Source organism: Pleurodeles waltl, chromosome 8 (assembly GCF_031143425.1).
Source record: "Pleurodeles waltl isolate 20211129_DDA chromosome 8, aPleWal1.hap1.20221129, whole genome shotgun sequence".
Lineage (NCBI taxonomy): Eukaryota > Metazoa > Chordata > Amphibia > Caudata > Salamandridae > Pleurodeles > Pleurodeles waltl.
The window spans coordinates 661,447,638-661,466,925 of NC_090447.1; the positions used below are offsets into that span (position 1 = coordinate 661,447,638).

The 19,288-nt window shown below is 42.2% G+C and overlaps 1 protein-coding gene across 4 annotated transcripts in view; it reads right to left on the reverse strand.

Moving 5' to 3' along the window:
* Positions 1-19,288, reverse strand: part of DMD (dystrophin) — a 6,960,831-nt gene that overhangs the window by 4,907,766 nt on the left and 2,033,777 nt on the right. For all 4 annotated transcript variants that reach the window (XM_069204753.1, XM_069204754.1, XM_069204752.1 and 1 more), the window contains 2 exons: positions 9,237-9,449; positions 1,142-1,255 (listed from right to left, as the gene is read on the reverse strand). In XM_069204753.1, coding sequence (XP_069060854.1) covers positions 1,142-1,255; positions 9,237-9,449 — 327 coding nt within the window. The remainder of the gene's footprint in view (positions 1-1,141; positions 1,256-9,236; positions 9,450-19,288) is intronic.

A 19,288-nucleotide genomic window follows, 5' to 3' on the forward strand; every position in this document is an offset into this window, starting at 1 on the left:
AGGGGTTAAGAGTGAAAACATATTGCAGTGGCCATTATTCAATATGGCGGGTCATGGTGCTTGGTATCAGTGCCTGCAATGCTTAAAATTACATTTTTTGAGAAGCGGGACAACACATCTATCAAGTTTCATGTGTTTAGCTAATAAATGCACGTATATTTTTTAGCAAACCTCCAGTTCTTCACATACTATTACATTATTTAGAATACACATCTGTCATCAGCGTGAACAAAACAACATTTTTACTTCACTAACATTCACCCAACCTGCTTTTGAAGGAACATATCAGATTACAGTGGCAGACAATTTCCCAAAGCATTACATGATTATGGCATTTTCTTGATTTCACCTATCTTTATTAAAGATCACATTACAGGTAGCCTTCTGGATGTCACAAAAAGAAATACTTCAATTCAAAAATACTTCTAGCCATATATGACCATGGGCAAAGCACTACGAGTTTGTTTTTCTAGTAATTTGTAACATAGCTTATCCTAGAGGAAGGGAATATATTTTAAGTTGCGAATAACACTAATTTTCACCCTAAACATGCAAAAGGGAAGAAAGATTATTGGAGAGTGTTTGCGTTATATTTAATAGCGTTTTAACCGATTCATCCATTAAGAGTCTGCTTAATATGTTTAATGATACAGACACAGATTGCTTAATTAAACTGTGGAAGTGCGCTAAAATGTCCAGTAATTTTTCTGAATGTTAATACAAACACATTTATTTATCTATCACGTCAGGGTCTATTTGGCACCAGCAGGATTAGTTCCCTATCCCAAGTGGATATTGTCACAGTGTTTATGTTTGAAGATTTTTTAAGATTATGATCTGATGTGGTGACTTTGATAACCATATTGATAAGTATTGAATCACAGTCAAATCTTAATTTGATTTTTTCCATATATTATACTAAAGTACAAGATACCCAGAAATAAATGCACAACGTCCAAAGAAAAAGAACCAAGTTAAATTAAATGCCCTAGTTTGCCCTAGTTATAGATTTTTGATAACAAAAATAGCAACGTGAATAATCTTCCACCATGTAGCAAACAGAATGTTGGAATGCTACGTCTTGTTGTAGTTACTGCTGACAATCATTCAAAATCAGTTTCAACAATTACTCATTACTTACGGTGCATTGTTCAAGTTGTTTTTCAAGAGCATCTGAATCACCAAGGGGAGGCCATTCTTCATTCAAGAAAATATTAACTTCTGCCATCCATTTCTTGAGAGTTTTTACGTCGTTCTGTTTAATAAAGAAAAGTTGTATTGATTTGAAGGACACCGATATTCACTATGATAATTTGATAAAACAATACTCTATGAAGAGAGGAAAGCATTAGGAGATAACTGTTTATAAGCAATCTGTTTCTACCAGAGTTCTTGTAACTCTGAATGCCTGTTAAAAGAATTTTGTTTTTATTGTGACCTTATGGCTTACTATTGGATTGAGAGCATATCAGACATGATCTACAATAATAAGGGCAAATTTAACATTTAAATAGATGTATTTCATTATGTTTGTCAATATATGTTTGTGTACGAAATTGGCCTACTGTTTGAGGGTGGTGAAACCCTTCACAAGCAGCAACCGCAATTCTTCTTAGGGAGAAATCACAAGCCAACCTTAAATTAACCTGTGCTCAACCCTCGGATAGTTTGGCACAGAGCAACCAGTCTTAACTCAGAGACATTATGTGAAGAATTTTTGCAACACTTCAAGCAGTAATACAGTGAAAAAATACCTTAAAAGGAACCCACACTAGATTTAGAGATATAGGGTCATTTTTAAGAAGTAAAGGAGGACTGAAAAAACAAGAATCCAACAGTAGAAAGGGAGATATGCAGTTTTAAAGATTTTACTGAAAATAGCGCCAAAAAGCACAAAGCGCCAACTGTGGTTATCTAGTCGTGCTTGGTCATGCAGGACCAGGTCAAAGTTATGAGTTCAGGCCAACCACGATGGAGTGTGGGCCAGATAGAGGGACCCAGTTAGGCCTGCTGAACAAAGAGGCTTTAACCTTGGTTTGCAAGGCGTTGCGAGGAGCTGCTCCAAAGATGCGTTGTGCAGCCAAAGCGATGCATTGGTTCCAAGGTGCGGTGAGGCTATGATGTGCGGTCCAGTGTCATTGTTAAGGATGACATCGATGTGGGCTTGTGATGCAAAGTCTGGTGTTTAGAATATGTTGGGCAATCGGAGCAATGCATAGGTTCTGAGAAGCGGTGATTCTGTGTCGCTGTCGAGAATGCTGTTGAAGAGGAATGAGAGGGCCTGCATCAAGGATTCGTCATGCAGTGGTGGTTCTGATGAGGTTGCAGAGGTGATGCAAGTCTTTGCAACAGGTCCAATCCACGCAGCTGCAGTGATTCATCAGTTCTGCTTGAGGTTGCACTGTGCAGCAGAGGAGATATACTGGTTACGCTGGACCCATAGATGTTGGCAGGGCATCTTCGGCCCACATCCAAGGGTCCAAGACTGGGGTGACACCACTTACCCGGGTAGACTCATAGATGGCAGAGTCCAGGTATGGGGTTCAAAGTTGTTGAAGCCTTCTGTCCCTGAGGCAACAGTCAAGAGGCTAGCCAACTGGCACTTGGAGTCACTTTAGGGTCCAGGGTGGAGCAGATGCAGGTCCAGTCCTTCTCACAAAGCCCAGCAGGGCAGCAGTTTTTGGGGCAGCAGTCCAGCAGCACAGCAGTACCTGGCAGAGTAAACAGAGGACCAGAAGTGTACTGAAGAAGCAGTGCCTGAGGTTCAATATTTATAACTGCTTCCTTTCTTTGGAAGGTGAGAGATGCTTCTAGAGGTTTCCCTTTGTAGTCCCAAGGAATCATGCCTCTCCTGTTGTGGCTCCAGACTAACTACAGGGGGTATGAAAAGTCCTTTGTGTGGAGGCAAGACACAATCTTGTCAAGTGTATAGAAGGCTGAACTCAGTTTCACCCTCCACTCCTGCCAGTGATGAACCATCCAGGCACACCTAAGCTCTCTATAATGTGTGACTGTCTAGGAGGAATACACAAAACTCAACTGTCAGCTACACCCAGTCATGTGATCCAGATACAGGCTACAGACACTAAATGGCTAAGACAGGAAAATGTCAACTTTCTGAACGTTCCATTTTCAAAATTGTAATTTAAAAACCGACTTTAACATGAAAGAAGATTTGTCATTACAATTCTAAAGACACCAAACATGAACAGTTATCTACCCCTATTTGAAAATTACAGCTTATTAAGTTTAATAAGGTAACTCCAATGTTATCATGTGGGAAAGGTAGGCCTCGCAGTGGTGAAAAATGAATATAACACATTTTTCACTAACAGGACACGTAAAAGATTTTAAACACATTGCAATCATTCCCTGTTTAGGGCATACCCTAGGGGGGACTTACATGCATTAAAAAGGAAGGTTGGGGCCTGGCAAAATGTTTATTTTGCCAGATCGAACTGGCAGTTTAAAAACTACACTCACAGGCTGCATTGGCAGGCCTGAGGCATGTATAAAGGGTTACTTAATTGGATGGCACAATAGGTGCTGCAGGTCCACTTGTAGCATTGAGTTCACTGGCCCTAGGTAGATGTAGTATCACTTTACTAGGAACTTATAAGGAAAATAAATATGCCAATTGGGGATAAGCCAATGTTACCATGTTTTAAAGACTTAGCACTGGTTAGCAGTGGTAAAGTGCTCATAGTCCTAAGGCCAGCCAAAATTAGATCAGCAAAGAAAGGAGAAGGGAGGTAAAAGGTAAGGTGGGAGACTATCCTAATGCTGACATGTCTAACAGATTGCCACTGTTGTATTATCTCGACCTAGGTATATTTATTTTAATTTTAAGATCCTCTAAACTATTTGTCATCCATCTGTGCACAAAAAATCAAAATCCTCATTCACAAAGTCAGTGTCTGTAAATTGTTGTGTGTGCAAATTAAACACCAGTGATTTTTTTTTCCCAAATACAGATTTTTCCACAGTCATAAGCGAAACCAAGCAGATGGAAAATAGGAGTTCCCTTGTGAGTGAGGAGGAAACTGAAATTTAGATATTGTCATCACCAACAAAAAACAGCTTTACAAATATTTGCTAAACTTTCCCACACTTCTGCACACTTTAAAACTTTCAGTTAAATCAACAAGGTTTAGGCTAGGCATTATGGGTGAGTGTGAGTGTGAAACACTCAGCGTTTAAAGAAGAAAGGTAGTCTTCACATAGAAAAATATTTTCATGTGAAATTAAATATTTTTATGTGAAGAGAAAAGAAAAAAATGAAATTTCACAATTATCCTTATTCAAAAAGTGAAAACTGCGCAATGTTTGGCCTATGACAGGGGCATGTTTCACAAGTATTTGGAATTGGGAAAAATTAAAGTACTGTAATCTGTCATAGCTTTATGCCTTCACCTGCAGGCATTTCTGATTGCTTTATCAGTGAGACCCAAAAAATCTCATAATCCTGGAAAATGTCAGAATCCCATCTTCTTCAGGAATATATACATATATAATATTCACTGAACAAAACAAAGGTTGGAGTGATCTTATAGTTAGGTGACAAGTCATACACAACGTAAGTTTAAAAAAATGAAAAAACACTGAAATTCAACAGTTCTATTTCAAAACTTGTGTTTCCACCATGTACTCCTTATGACCTCACTTATAACATCACATGAGCCCCGGGGACCACCACCACCCCAGGGCTGTTTTGATTATATGCAGGGGGTGCGCCCCCCCTGCAGCACCGGGGACCACCATCTCCCTGGGACAAAATATTTAAAATATAGTGTGGGGGGGTCATGAGGAAACCCCGCAGCTCTGGGGACCGCCACCTCCCTGGGGCTGAAATAAAAGAAGATAGGGGGTCCATTGTAGGCCCCGGGGACCAGCACCTCCATAGGGGCAAGTTCAAACATGGGTGGGGGGCTGACCGTCCCTCTCATGGAGCCATACATGGTACTGTGGACTGCCACCCCACAGGGCTGGCTCTTGCTATGTCCCGAGATGTTCACTCCCAGGACATAGCTGTTTGATGTGACTTGGCAGGAGCTTTGACAGCCGCTAACAAGTCACAGCAAACACTTCACTCCTAGCAAAAGAGAGCTGATAAACAGCTCTTGCTTGCTAGAAGTGAAGATTTCCTGTTTCTCTGCCTGCCGGAAACTATTGTTCTCACAGACAGGGAGCTGCATGTTTAGCAGCTCCCCATCAGTGACAGTAATACCGACTCCTGAAGGAGATGGGGAGCCAGCTGGGACTGCGAGGGCCTTCAGGCTCCCCTTTCGGTCCCCAACAATGGTGAGAGGGTGCCCTAGGGGGCACCCTGGTGACATGCCCGGGGATAGAGCCCTTGGGTCACCAATGAGTTTCATGCCTGCTTCCAACACAAACTGCATGTATATTAAAACTACAAACATCTGAAAATGGGCTACAAGTTAGAAAAATGCAAAAACTGGTAAAATGTATTTTTCTTTTACAACTGGAAAGATTGCTGTTTTAGCACAGCAACTCATTTGTTCACACCAGTTTTAGAAAGAAAACATAAGCTTTCTTGCACAGCACTTTTTGTCATTTTTCCAAAAAAACATACAAATACTTTGCTATATTTGGGCTAGTTCCTTGATTTCCCTCGAGGAGCATCCACAAACTCTGGGTTACTTTGATATCAAGATGTGTGCAAAAGGATGCAAATTTGACCTGGATGCCGTTTGTAGAAAAAAAACTAACGAAGGCTTTTGCATGACGTTGTTCGAACATTATAAACAGTGCTCAGTACTGTGAATAAGCAGCTATTACTGCACATATCGAAATTAGGAGTTTTTGATAAATATAAGCAGATCAAACCCGCCGATATTCACTGAAGGAGAAATGTCAGAATTTTCAGGAAAATGCAGACTATGGGACTGAAGCCCCAAAATCCCATGTGACTGCCCAATAACTCAAAATTGGATTTTACTTAGTGCACCCGATAAAATACGATTTAGCTGGGCAGGACTCTTTAACTATACCACTCAACAGCAGCATTTAAGATATTTCGTAATGCCTAACTTTATTAGTGGCAAGCTGCAGGGAGGTCTGTCCAGAATTTCTAAACACAGGTCCCAGTCTGCAAAGATTGTGGCAGCATGGCCTGCACTAGCACGCCATTTTCCAGTCCAGAGCCAAAAATAAATTCTGGGCCCATGATCTCTTAAGTTCCATCACATTTCTGAGCTCCAATGCATGCTGTTTATTAGCCTGGGATCATAACCCTAGCTATTAAGTATAGTCAGTCGCTGAGTATCTGAGAAGGGGAGCGATTGCATCAGCAGAGACATTGCGCAGCACTGAAGAACAAAGGGCCATATTTATACTTTTTGACGCAAAACTGCGCTAATGCAGTTTTGCGTCAAAAAAATTAGCGCCGGCTAACGGCATTCTGAAGCGCCATGCGGGCGCCGTATTTATTCAATTACGTTAGCCGGCGTTAGCCGCCGGCGCTGCCTGGTGTGCGTGAAAAAAAATGACGTACACCAGGCAGCGCCGGCGTAGGGGGATATGGAGCTTGGGCGCCAAAAAATGGGGCAAGTCAGGCTGAGGCAAATTTTTCGCCTCAACCCGATTTGCGCCATTTTTTTTTACTCCCAACCCCCATTGAAATGACTCCTGTCTTAGCAAAGACAGGAGTCATGCCCCCTTGCCCAATGGCCATGCCCAGGGGACTTCTGTCCCCTGGGCATGGTCATTGGGCATAGTGGCATGTAGGGGGGCACAAATCAGGCCCCCCTATGCCACAAAAAAATAAATACTTACCTGAACTTACCTTAATGTCCCTGGGATGGGTCCCTCCAGCCTTGGGTGTCCTCCTGGGGTGGGCAAGGGTGGCAGGGGGTGTCCCTGGGGGCATGGGAGGGCACCACTGGGCTCCTTCCGAGCCCACAGGTCCCTTAACGCCTGCCCTGACCAGGCGCTAAAAAACGGCGCAAAAGCGGCAGGACGTCATTTTTTTTGACCCGCCCACTCCCGGGTGTGAATTTTGCCCGGGAGTGTAAATACGGCGCACATGCCTCAGAGTCAATTTTTTAGACGGGAACGCCTACCTTGCATATCATTAACGCAAAGTAGGTGTCCACGCTAAAAAATGACGCAAACTCCATGGACTTTGGCGCTAGACGCGTCTAACGCCAAAGTATAAATATGGAGTTAGTTTTGGGTCGGAATTGTGTCAAAAAAAACGACGCAGTTCCGGCGCAAACAGAGTATAAATATGCCCCAAAGTGTTGTCTTCACATTTTTCCATGGCTACTACATTTGGGTCTGCTAATGTGGAAGGTATAGTGATAAACTGCTAGAGAAAGCATTCCCCTCCTAGATTATCTAATCTGTAATTTCTACTTCCTAGATGGCAAATTATATATTCGGCCTTTCCAGCTCACCAAGGTTTGGCTAGTGTGGCTTCCCCTGCTTGCTTAGTTATAACCCAAATGTGTTCAGAGGTATTGATTCATACAGTATGGCCTCTGATTCATTCTGCAAAGCCACATGCATGTTGTTTGGATCACCTGATGCTTTTTAACTTGGCCTAACGCGGATTGATATTGTGATTTTTCACCATGATCAGAAGGCATCATTGACAGCATGACCTGCCCATCCAGATATGTCTGAGGGCTTGTTTCAATGAAAGGTATTTGGGTTTGGAGAGGGCATGGTGACCGAGTGACCTCCTCACCCAATGAGGGAAGGAGTACCAAAAAATAAACATTTTATAATTTGGAGGCGCATATTTCAAATCTCTTCATGAGAGTTTCCTGTGGGTACAGGGCTGATTAGTAGGAGAGAGGCCTGCTGGTGGTCCAGGCCTTCAAGCCCTACCTCATGATTGCCAGGAGATTTATGTTGTTTCAGGTGGTATGAGTTGGTTAGAAGGAGGCCTGACATGTTGGTGGTCCAGGCTTTCAAGCACTACCCCTTGGGTGCTCATGAATGTATCTATGGTTTGTAACCAGCTTGTGTCACGGTTGGCTCGAGCACGGACGATGCGTTTAGAGGTTAACTGATTTCTGGTTATGTAAATATGTTATCTATTAGTTTCATGATGTTGTACTCAAGACTTAAATCCTTTGCTGTGAATATACTTGGTGGCTGCCTGTGGTGGCCCACATGCAGGGATGTAAATAGCAACATGTATGAGTTCTGCTTGCAATGCTATTTGTGAAGCTATGCTTTCATCTCACATTGTATGCAGAAGCAAAAGTAAGAATTGTTTGTGTTGTGCTTTAAATAAAATCAAGGTACATGCTACATCGAAATACCAACAAAGATGTCATGACTCTTATTTGTCTCACTAACTTTATGATCGGTTTTGGACAGGACAATAATATTGCACAAGTGAGTGTTTCATATTTTAAAGCAAGCAGCATTGGTATAAATTCAGAAATTCAGAGGTGTAAGGGGACATGCCACTACCTACCCCCTCGCCTGTGCTAGGTTTTACTTGGCTTCCTATAAGTCTTCGTAGGAGATCTGCATGCATTTTGTTTGGCCTTGGATAAAGGCAGTGTCATGACACTACACTGTTGCTACTTCAGGAATCTGCATGCATATAGAAGGTGGTGTTGGAACGGACGTTGTCATACAGGCTCACACTTTTTGTTGGGCAGCTTTCAGCGGTGCCTTTCATGTACTCATGTCACACCCAGCCAAGGTGTAAACTACAAGACTAGAATTAACATGCGGTTACTAAACCAAACATGGGTATGAAAGCACAAATCAACAGGCACTAAAGGAAAACCGCTGACAGACATTTCGTCACAAAATCAAATGAAGTATCACATTTAAACATCGTTTTATAAGTAGACGACTCGAACTTGTTGATGCTTTTTTATCTATTAATGTGATTCAGGATTTACAGATGCCTTCCGGCCGAGTTCAGTGCAGAGGGCAGTGTAATACTCACATAGGGCAGACGAAAAATAACTAGCCTCTATGTAACAGCAAGCGCATTAATTTTATTTTACAAAAGTTACAATATATATATATGTATATATATATATATACACTTTTTTAACCATGCCCAAAAGCCCTCTCTAATAAAATACCAAATAACAGAAAGTATCCTTGTTTGATCTTGCCTTTCCTGCTTGCAACATGACAAATAAATAGATATTTGATTTGAAGAAAACAACATTGTAAATTTAAGCTTCTGAAAACTGCAAGTCTGGCGACACTCTGCAGTTTATGAGCACCAACCTCACCTGGAACTGCTTGAGTTTTCCCATCAAGTCCTCGAGTCTTTGGCAGTGGTCCACCAGAACAGATGACAGTTTCTTCCAGCGTCCAAGGACATCCTCCATTTCTGATTGATATTTCTGTCTGACCTCAGGAGGTGCTTTAATAGACAATGCGTCCACAGTTGTGCTAAGATAGTTAACATCTTCCTGATGCTCCTGTAGGGAACTTTTTAAGGCCTGTGGTGGAGAACGATCTTGCATTACATATTCAGAAACAATCGTTCTATTTATTACCAGAATAGATAACACATTTAACAATAGTCGGTTCAGAAAAACAAAATCATTCTTTCCGATTCCCATTACTACGCGATTGTTCAGGCAATATCCCATACTGTGTGATGCATGTGTGTAAATGACTTTAAAACTACGCTATCGGTCGTGCATGAATCCGTTACACATCCTTCAATTACTTTTATGAACACAAATCTTAAATTCTAAAGAAGAAAAATAATTTCAATGTACATTAATATTATGCAAAGTCCTTGAGTGTAAGTTGTAAGGTACTGGGGTAACGGTAAAATCACACGCGATTTTGCCAGAGTCTAGAAATTTCACATCTGTAACAGGCAATCATATGGTAAATCCCATAGAATGGGTCACTATTGTGTGCCTCGAGCAGGTGGTAAATGTATGCCCGGGCCTCTGGGTGCGAAGTGGAATGAGGGAGGGATTGGAGGGAGTGGAAGAGGGAAAGGGAAGGTTTACTTCCAGGAGAGCATTATATGCTTCAACCTGTTAGGGGAAAAGTGCGGGATGAGACTCTGCGGCTGCTGCAGCCAAAGCCGCATGCAATTTTTCCAGCAAGAATTACCTGCCGGAAAAATCAGGAATGGGTTCTCCCAACATGGACGTCATGTAGGGGTCTCCAGTGGTCGCAGCTGAGGCCCCCAGCATGCCCCTTGTGACCCCTCGCACTGCCTCTGCGACCTCTAGCCTCATAGGCGGCAAAATCAGTGCAAGGAACCCAGGGGCAGCTCGCCCATATCGACGTAGCCTGGGGGCCCCACTTCCTTGTTTTCAATCAGTTTTTTAATTACATAAATAGTGAATAATATGTTATTCACTATTAGTGTTATAATAAATGCAGTATAGTTAGCTAGAACATGACCTTCCTTGGCTTGGCAGCTGAGGTAAGTAAAAAAACCCTTATAAATGTATGTCGAGTACATGCTTGCGGTGAGACTGTGCTTATGTAAAATAGAGTGTGTGCATGAGTGAATGTGTGTTTGTGTAGGCATGTGTGTGAGAGTCAAAGTGAATATGAAATGGTGGGCGGTCACTGATGCTACACCTGGAGCTTTGGTGAACTGACATCCAAGCTCCCACACCCGGTAAAAAAATGAGTGTGGGGAAACCCCCCCAAACCTGAATCGATAGAGTGAAAATCTATGCAGTAATTTCACTCAGCCTGACTAAATATTTGGACCTCGGAAGAAAAAGGTATTGCATTATTGTGCTCCACAATGTTACTTGTATTGTATTACATTTTCACTGTTTTGTTGTGCCCTAATATGTTTTTGCTGGGTAGTAATTCTGCTTTGTGTCACGATACTTTACTGTGTTGTGTTCTCTTGTATTCTGTAATTACTTTAGGGTCGTCAACAAATAATGTTATATTTCCATCCAAAAGCTGCACATTCCTTAAAACTACAGAACCACGGTCCTAGGTGGCACTACTGCTTCAACTCTTACTCTATTTAAGATAACCATAAGCCTCAAAGTGTAACTGAGAGCTATGTCAACTTTGCACAATTTTATCTACGGTCAAAATTCCCATACAAAGATGTAGCGTACTTTCAAGCAAATTCTATTTTTCAGAATCAGTCTCTGCGCATACAGCATTTTTCATTTGTGTAACTTGCTTTTTCTAATTTACATTTTGCTAAATTTAGCTTAGGACCATGGTCAAGTTTAAAAACTATTTCTCAATCTGAAATGAACTCGGCTAACTTGGTACAGATTGACTCTTTTAGGTGCAGATTTATAGGCCAAAGTACTCGATAGTGGGAGTAAGTTGGCTACAAGATTCTAATTAATTTCCGAAGCCTGGTTCTGGCTCAGCAGATCTTCGTGTTGTGGAAATGCCAAGATCAAAAAGTAGTTATAGTAGAGGCAAGTGATAAGCAAAGCTGAAGCAAGTTTCAAGATTCCTACACAGACATCGTGATCTGTTCTAGATGTCTCTTGCTAAGAAAATATCAAAGCAGGATGACAGCAGTGTATATCAGGAGTTAGTGCACTCTCCTTGTTTGGGCTTGACACAGAAACATCTGAAAGATTTTGGGGGCTATGGGCCAAACGTATTTTGGGGGCCCCTGTTTGGAACAGCTTTGAATTTATGATTCAGCTTCAGTTCTTTCATGCCCTCTTTGGCCAGGTCACTGAAAGTGCAATTCTAAATGTGTTTACATCTATCATTCAGGGATAGTGATGTGCGTTCTCAACATTGTGACACAGCAGAAGCTCACTAATATGACTGAAATAATCACTGTGACACTCTCCCACTCATTATACGTGAGGTCCTGCTTTGATGTAAAAGTAACATTTTTATGGATGTTGCACGAAACAAACACATTTGTCTGCAAGTAAAGGAACCGCTATGTAAAACAATCTGTTAAAGAATAGTTCAAGGTCATCAGAGCAAGACTCTTCCCACAACAGAGTTGCTCTGTCAGGGGTGCCCTACAAGGCTGGGGCCAACTCAGAGCCCACTTTGCCCATGCCTTAAAACGTCTCTGCGTGACAGATTGTGTGTTAAAAAAAAAAAGGTTTCACTGCCAAATAACACAGTTCTGCACAGTTTTAGTTCTGTGCCATCTTCAGTCTTTCCTGTGCTTTGGGCACGTGGCTTAGAAACATTGGGTTTTAGCTTTGTGGACATTCAGTTTGCCTCATCAAGTGTCCTAGTGACTGAGCTGGCGGCATCCAAGTTTTGCACCACTAGACGGACTGGGCATCACTCTCATTAAGCTTTTTTCTTTACCAGGCTTCGAAGCTGCTGTGTGCCACAAAAGTGTCAGTCCAAAAGTGCCACAAGAAGTGAATGTTCTACAGCAAAGTCAGTAAGGGTCAGGACAAGCCTTTTATCCAAAAAAAATTCTGTCTTGCATGGCTTCTTGGCAAGTAAGAGAGCTCCTCGGATGGTGACGGTATTTTACAATTCACAAAAAAAATCCTCAGGGAGGTTTTTGAATTGCTGGCAGTTTATAGAGAAGTACCTTTCCCTAATTGGAATTACCAGCCTGTGTTATCCATTCGATGTTTCAATTAAATTAACCTCGACTTTAACTTTTACTCCATGCCTAATGAGGATAAACCATTTGGGATTTTCTTTTACTTGTAAAACTAAACTGTAGAATCAATTTTTCCCCAAGGAAAATCGACACCTGAAAAGCATTGTTGGCAAGCCATGTGACCAGTGGTGCTCTTCCTGTTAGTGCAACAATGGGCTCGCTAACATCAGGGGTCCGTAGCCAAACGTTTCCTCCCTTAACATAGGTACCAATTGAGATTTTCCTAGCCTTGGCTTTTGAAAGGCTAGATTTTATTAAAGACACAGAGGCGAGTATTATGCCTTCTTTTCTTACTTTATTTAACATAGTAGCCATGAACTACAAATCCCAGAAAACCCTGGGAAAGAACTACATAAACATCGTCACAATGAAGGTAACCAATCATATATCGAGTATGAGTACAACTATCTTAACTGCGAACAACAAGCCCTCTTTTCTTGTGAGAGTCAGTCAGAGTTAAATGAGAGCCAAATCACGGTTAAATAGAAAGTCAAAACAGCAAACAGAAAATCCATGAAGGAGTGCAATAAGAAGGATCCAAGTCGAACAGGTAACCAGGAAGGACGATGAGACAAAATGGAACCCAGCGAATCCGAATGAAAATCAGCCGGATGTATCAGAGCTGGTTGAAGGTAAGAAGGGTTAAAACCAAATGCAGCGGGATAATACTCGCCTCCGTGTCTTTAATAAAATCTAGCCTTTCAAACACCAAGACTAGGAAAATTTCAATTTTATTACAAGACCGGAAGCTCATATTATGCTAGTTTAAAGCAAAGAAATAACATAGTCAATTGGATGATCAACAGGATTACAATAAAAAGTTCTAAAAGTATTGATGTTTGACCAATCTGCAGATCTGAGAATATCCTGCAACCCAGCCCCCGCCCAAAAAGCGCGAGAGGCAACAGCCCCTCTCATCGAGTGGGCACCAAAAGAAAGGCTAGAAATGCCCGCAAGGGACATGAGCCATTTAATCTAACGGGCCAGGTTGGGAGCAGAAACAGATTTATGTGGTCGTTGAAAGTAAATTAGAACCTGGGAAGTAGAAAGGTTTCTAAGATCTGCAGTTCGAGAAACGTAAGACTTTAAACAATTGCCAACACACAGCTTGGTTGAAAGGGGAAAAAAGGGGTAAAATACAGGTGATAAATTAGTTTTGGTACATCAACTGACCTGAAAATAAACGCCCATAGCGGAAAAACAGAAAGAGAAAACATCTAAAGCTTTCACATCAGACACACGCTTAATAGATACCAAACATAAAAGCATTGTCAATTTAGCAGACAAGTGTTTAAGCGATAACAGATCATTATCTGGCCATGTAATAAAAAAGACGAAGTACAGTATTAACATCCCACATAACATTGTATTTAGGAATTGGAGGTTTGACAAAACGTACTCCCTTCAACAATCGGCAGACTAAAGGATGTTCACCAACAGGTCTTCCGTCCACTCTGACATGTTCTGAAGAGATTGCAGATCTGTATGTGTTAACAGTCCGATAAGCTTTACCCTGAGACGCTAAAGAAGCTAGGAAATTGACTACTAAGGTTACATCTGCTGAAACGGTATCTGAATTCCTGTCCAGGCACCAGCTACACCAGGCCATCCAGGCCGACTTATAAACTCTTGCTGTGCCTGGAGCCCATGATTGCTGGATAAAGTGGATAGCTTCCTCCAAAATTCCTGGGGCTCTCCAGGAAGCACCGAAATCCTCCAGACCACTAGATAAAGGGCGTTTTCTATGACTAAGGGATGAGGAAGACCTTGAGGGTTCAGGAGTAAATCGGGAAAGGAAGGAATCAACACTGGAAAATTCGAAGTCAGCTCCAGAATAATTGGATACCAAGGTTGGGACTGCCAAAGGGGGGTGAGCAAGACGAGGGATGAACGCTGTCTTCAAACATTTGCTAAGACCCGAGCAATAAGGAGAAAGGGAGGAAAGGCATAGAGGAGGGAAGGGGGCCATGACTGAAGGAAGGCATCCATGGCCATTGCCAAGGGGTCCGGTCACCAACTGAAAAAGGAAGGCAGTTGGTAGTTGAGACGGGAAGCAAAGAGGTCTATTGACATAGTGCCAAAGATGGAAGAAAGATAACTGAATACAGAAGGACGCAGATGCCAGTCGCTTGAATCGTAGATATGTCTGGAAAACCTATCGGCCACGACATTGAGCTGACCCGCAAGATATTCTGCCCTGACCGAAATGTTTTTCTGCAGGCAGAATTCCCATAGGCTTTTGGCCAGGAAAGCCAGGGGTCTGGATTTGGTACCTCCCAAATGATTTATGTATCTGACTGCTGACAGGTTGTCCATTCGAAGAAGCACCGTGCACCTTACCCTGTCTTTTGTAAAGGACTGGATGGCAAAGGAACCTGCAAGAATCTCTAAACAATTGATGTGCAGTGTTGACTCCTGAATGGACCATGAACCCCCAGTCGAGAGTTGACAACATCTTGCGCCCCAGCCTGTCAGACTTGCATCTGACTCTAAGACAAGTTCTGGGGCAACAGAGAAAATCGTTCTCCCGTTCCAGGCATCTAAATGACTGAGCCACCAAAGGAGTTTCTCCCTGGATTCCACGTCTAGAACGACTGAATCTGAATAAGCTAGGCTGTGACAGAGATGACTAATTTTTAGCCTTTGAAGGGCCCTGTAATGAAGAGGTCCTGGGAAGATGGCCTGAATGGAGGAAGAGAGAAGGCCCACTAGATGAGCCAAAGACCTGAGGGAGGTACGGGAAATGGATAAAGCGTGACAGATCTCTTTCTTTATCAAATCTACCTTTAACTGAGGGAGTTGAAGAACCGAATCAACTGTATTCACCAAAAAAACGAGGAACTCCAATTGTTGAGAAGGGATAAGCACTGATTTGAGAGGATTGATGAGGAAACCCAGACTCAGCAAAAGATTCTGACAAAGATCCAGATAGGCCAAAAGACAAGACCTGTCCTGGGCCATAATGAGGAAATCGTCGAGATAGACTATGAGCCTGACACCCTGAGCCCTGAGAGAGGCAACAACCGGTTTGAGTATTTTGGTAAAGCACCAAGGGGCTGAAGACAACCCGAAAGGCAGCTTCCAGAATTGGAAGAAAGAATCTTCCCACTGAAACTGAAGGAACTTCCTGAAAGCTGGATGCACGAGAACCGAAATATAGGCATCCTGTAGGTCTAGACCGACCAGCCAATCGCCTTGAAGGAGAATGTCCCTGAGATGGAGGATCGTCTCCATCTTGAAATGATGATACACTACGAAGTCGTTGAACAATCTTAAATTTATGACTGGCTGATGTTTGTTGTTTTTCTTGTGAACAAGAAATATAGTGCTTAGGAACCCAGAAGGGTCAAAGGAGACCCTTTCTATGGCTTGTTTCATGAGTAGGGACTGTATCTCACCCTGTACCAGCAGAAACTGAGCGTCTGAAAAATGAAGGGGAAGAGGAAGGTGGGTCTGAAAGGGACGTTGGTAAAATTCTATGCAATAACCCTGTACCGTCGGTAACACCCAGGGATCCAAAGAGAGAGACAACCAAGCACCTAGACAAGAAGCTAACCTGCCTCCTACGGGAGGAAGGCCAGAACTGGAAGTTCTTACCTGTGAGATCATTCTTGGGCTTGAAACCCCTGCCGCGGCCTCCACGGAAGCACCGGGGATAGAACTGGGGTTTGTATCCCTGGTAATCTTGCTGGGAGTCTTGGTTAAAGGATCCTCGGTTGAGGAATTGTCCTCGAGATGAATAATGGCCGGCAAAGCGACTCCTTCCTCTGCCGGCCCTGCCAAAAACCTGCTGGGAAAAAAAATTCTTTATGGAAGACTGGGCTTTATCAATGCTGGTGAAAGTTGAGACGTATCTGCTCATTTCCTTTATGAAGGAATCGCCAAAGAGAAGACCTTCGGCCTTAGGTCCTTCTTCTTTGGTGGATAAAGAACTCAATTTTGGATCAATTTTGAGTAAAAGGCTCTTGTGTCGCTCCTGCGACATATAAGCATTGGCATTGCCAAGCATGCAAATTGCCCTTTGTGCCCAATTGGACAAAATCTCAGGGTCCACCTGACCGCCCTCAGATTTAGCCTCCTCAGCGAGGTCCAAAATCATTGTTAAAGGCCCAACCAAATCAAGCAATCTGTCCTGGCAGTTAGACCAGGTACTATCAACCCCCTTTTTGGGATCCTTGCCAAACTTAGTTAAAAACAGCAACATGTTTGGATCAATGGAGGGGGTATCAGCCACTTTAGATGGAAGGGAAGGCCTGGGACATTCAGATTTTAGTTTATTTCTGTATGACTTGTCCAAAGCATGCCTTAAATAAAAAGAAACATAATCAGAGACATGCTCAGAGGGAAACCACTCAGAGGAATTAGGATGGTGGATTAAAGTAGGGTCGAACATGGGTTCCCCAAACTGGTCCACCAAATCATCAGACAGTGCAAGGGATGAAATATCCGAGGGAGAAATTTTTCACCTTTTCTCCAAAGGCCTGTGGTCAGAGAAATTATGTTTGATGGAAATGTCAAGGGTGTCATCCCCATCACTGTCCGTATCTTTGAGGTTAGTGACAATAATAGGAGAAGAAGGAAGCCCCGAAGTATTCGTCTCTCGGGTAGGAGGCCCAGTTTTAACAGAAACGCCTTTATGAGGCACCCAGGAGGGAGCCACTCGTTTTGTTCCCTTTTTCGAAGGAACATCCCCAGAGGGCTGAAGCATTTTAGATAATGAGGCCTCCAAATTCTTGAAAATATCCAACATGGAAACAGAAACGGCATGTTGCACTGAATCTTTAATAAAAGACTTTAAATTGTCTTTCAAAGACTGGGCCTGTTCGTCCCCAGACATAATGATAGTAAAAAATAAAAATAAACCTAATGAAAAATGTTATGTCATACAAGTTTGACTGACACAACTAAAATGCCACAAAAAATATTAGCCCATTAAACACAGGTAATGAGGAGAAAAACCCACAAGAAGATAAGAAATGACTAGGGAGGAGAAACCAGACAAGCAGGGGTTAACCTAGCTGAGGCTGGAGGGCGTGTGTTAGGGCGGAGCCAGGAAGCCTGCCGGAGACAGACCGGCAACTCCCCCACGGGAAAGGAAATCCCTGAAATGCCGAAGAACCAGCAACTCCACGAGCGAGGCAAGAATGAAAGGCTTCCCTCTGAGGAAGTGCTGAAGAGCCGTTAGAACGTAACGGATGAAAAAAGAATGTCTCAGGGAAAAGAACGCCCGAAGACACAGCGCACACAACAGAAGAGAAGCGCGAAGCATGAAAGTCAAGTCAAACAACTTAACGAAATATTAAAACAATAAAAACATATATGATGCATTAAATAATGTTGATAAAGCGAGCAGAGTACTTATCTTGACTGCGAGCAGCAAGAAAAGAGGGCTTGTTGCTTGCAGTTAAGATAGTTGTACTCACACTCGATATATAATTGGTTCCCTGCATTGTGACGACGTTTTGTAGTTCTTTCCCTGGGTTTTCTGGGATTTGTAGTGCTTGGCTGCTATGTTAACTAAAGTAAGAAAAGAAGGCATAATATGAGCCTCCGGTGATGTAATAAAATTATTGTTTTAATTGACAGAGACATCCGTTTGAAAGAAATACCCTGTGACCCCTTCAAAAGGCAGTAATGCTCTCGGAGCTAAGCTGACGAAAGTTGTTTCTCTTTTTTCGTTTTGAAGGGGTGGGGAAGTCTGGTAAAGACGAAATGCCAGATACTGAATAAGCATAGATTAGCTAGCTAATGTAATGTTTCAGCAATTATAGAATTATATTGATGTTACAATGCTTACTACTGAAAAATCCCAAGCGAGCTTTCGCGTTGCTAAAACAAGTTCTACCTGTACTGTAAAAGATAGGGCACGCCACCACCAAAGTACTACTAATATATGAAGATTAGCATTTATCAGATTAACTCACTCTTCTCAGTTGCATGCTTTAGTGTGAACCCAGTAAGTTAAACTATTTGCCAATAGATTTAAATCAGAAAACTACGTATATTATCCAGAAGAGGCCTACTCACATAGGCTCTAGCTTATTGGTGTCTTAAAACTAAACACACAAGACTTTAGTGCATGTGCACCATACTGAACTGCTCTTCACTGAGGTATGTCAGTCTTTCAACAGATTTACATCACTAGAATAACTTATTGTATTCACTGAGTGGGATCAATGGTTAATGGATTCTCTACTTTAATAAAAACCTCCTTTCCTGCACACTCTTATCGGAACTATTTTCTAATAATATTGAACAATCTCTGGTGCTAAAATAATTCTCAGAATGGTGTTGAGCCCATCAACGCTACATCACTTTAGTCAGAGGGAATGTGAAAAATCCATGTATGGAAAAAGTGTAGCAAATGAGCCACGTCCATTCAGCAGGGGAGTGGTACCTCTGTAATATGTAGCTCATGGTGCATTTTAGACACCACTGTCACAAATATATTACTAAAGCAGGGTGTGGTAGCACACTCTTCTTTACAGGCAGCACATTTTCCATTTAAAGGGTCACTAATATTCTTGGGCATGCAGTTTTTCTGATAAAACGATATAGTGTACAAACAGTATTGTGTTGAAACATTGTTTCAGGTGATATTTATTATTTGTGCATCACCAAGGAAAGTGTCCTGATTTGTTTTCATCCTATCAAAAAAAAAATTCTCCATCACAATTCAAAATTAGAAAAAAAGTGCCTCAAATGTGCTTTCCTAATAGCTAA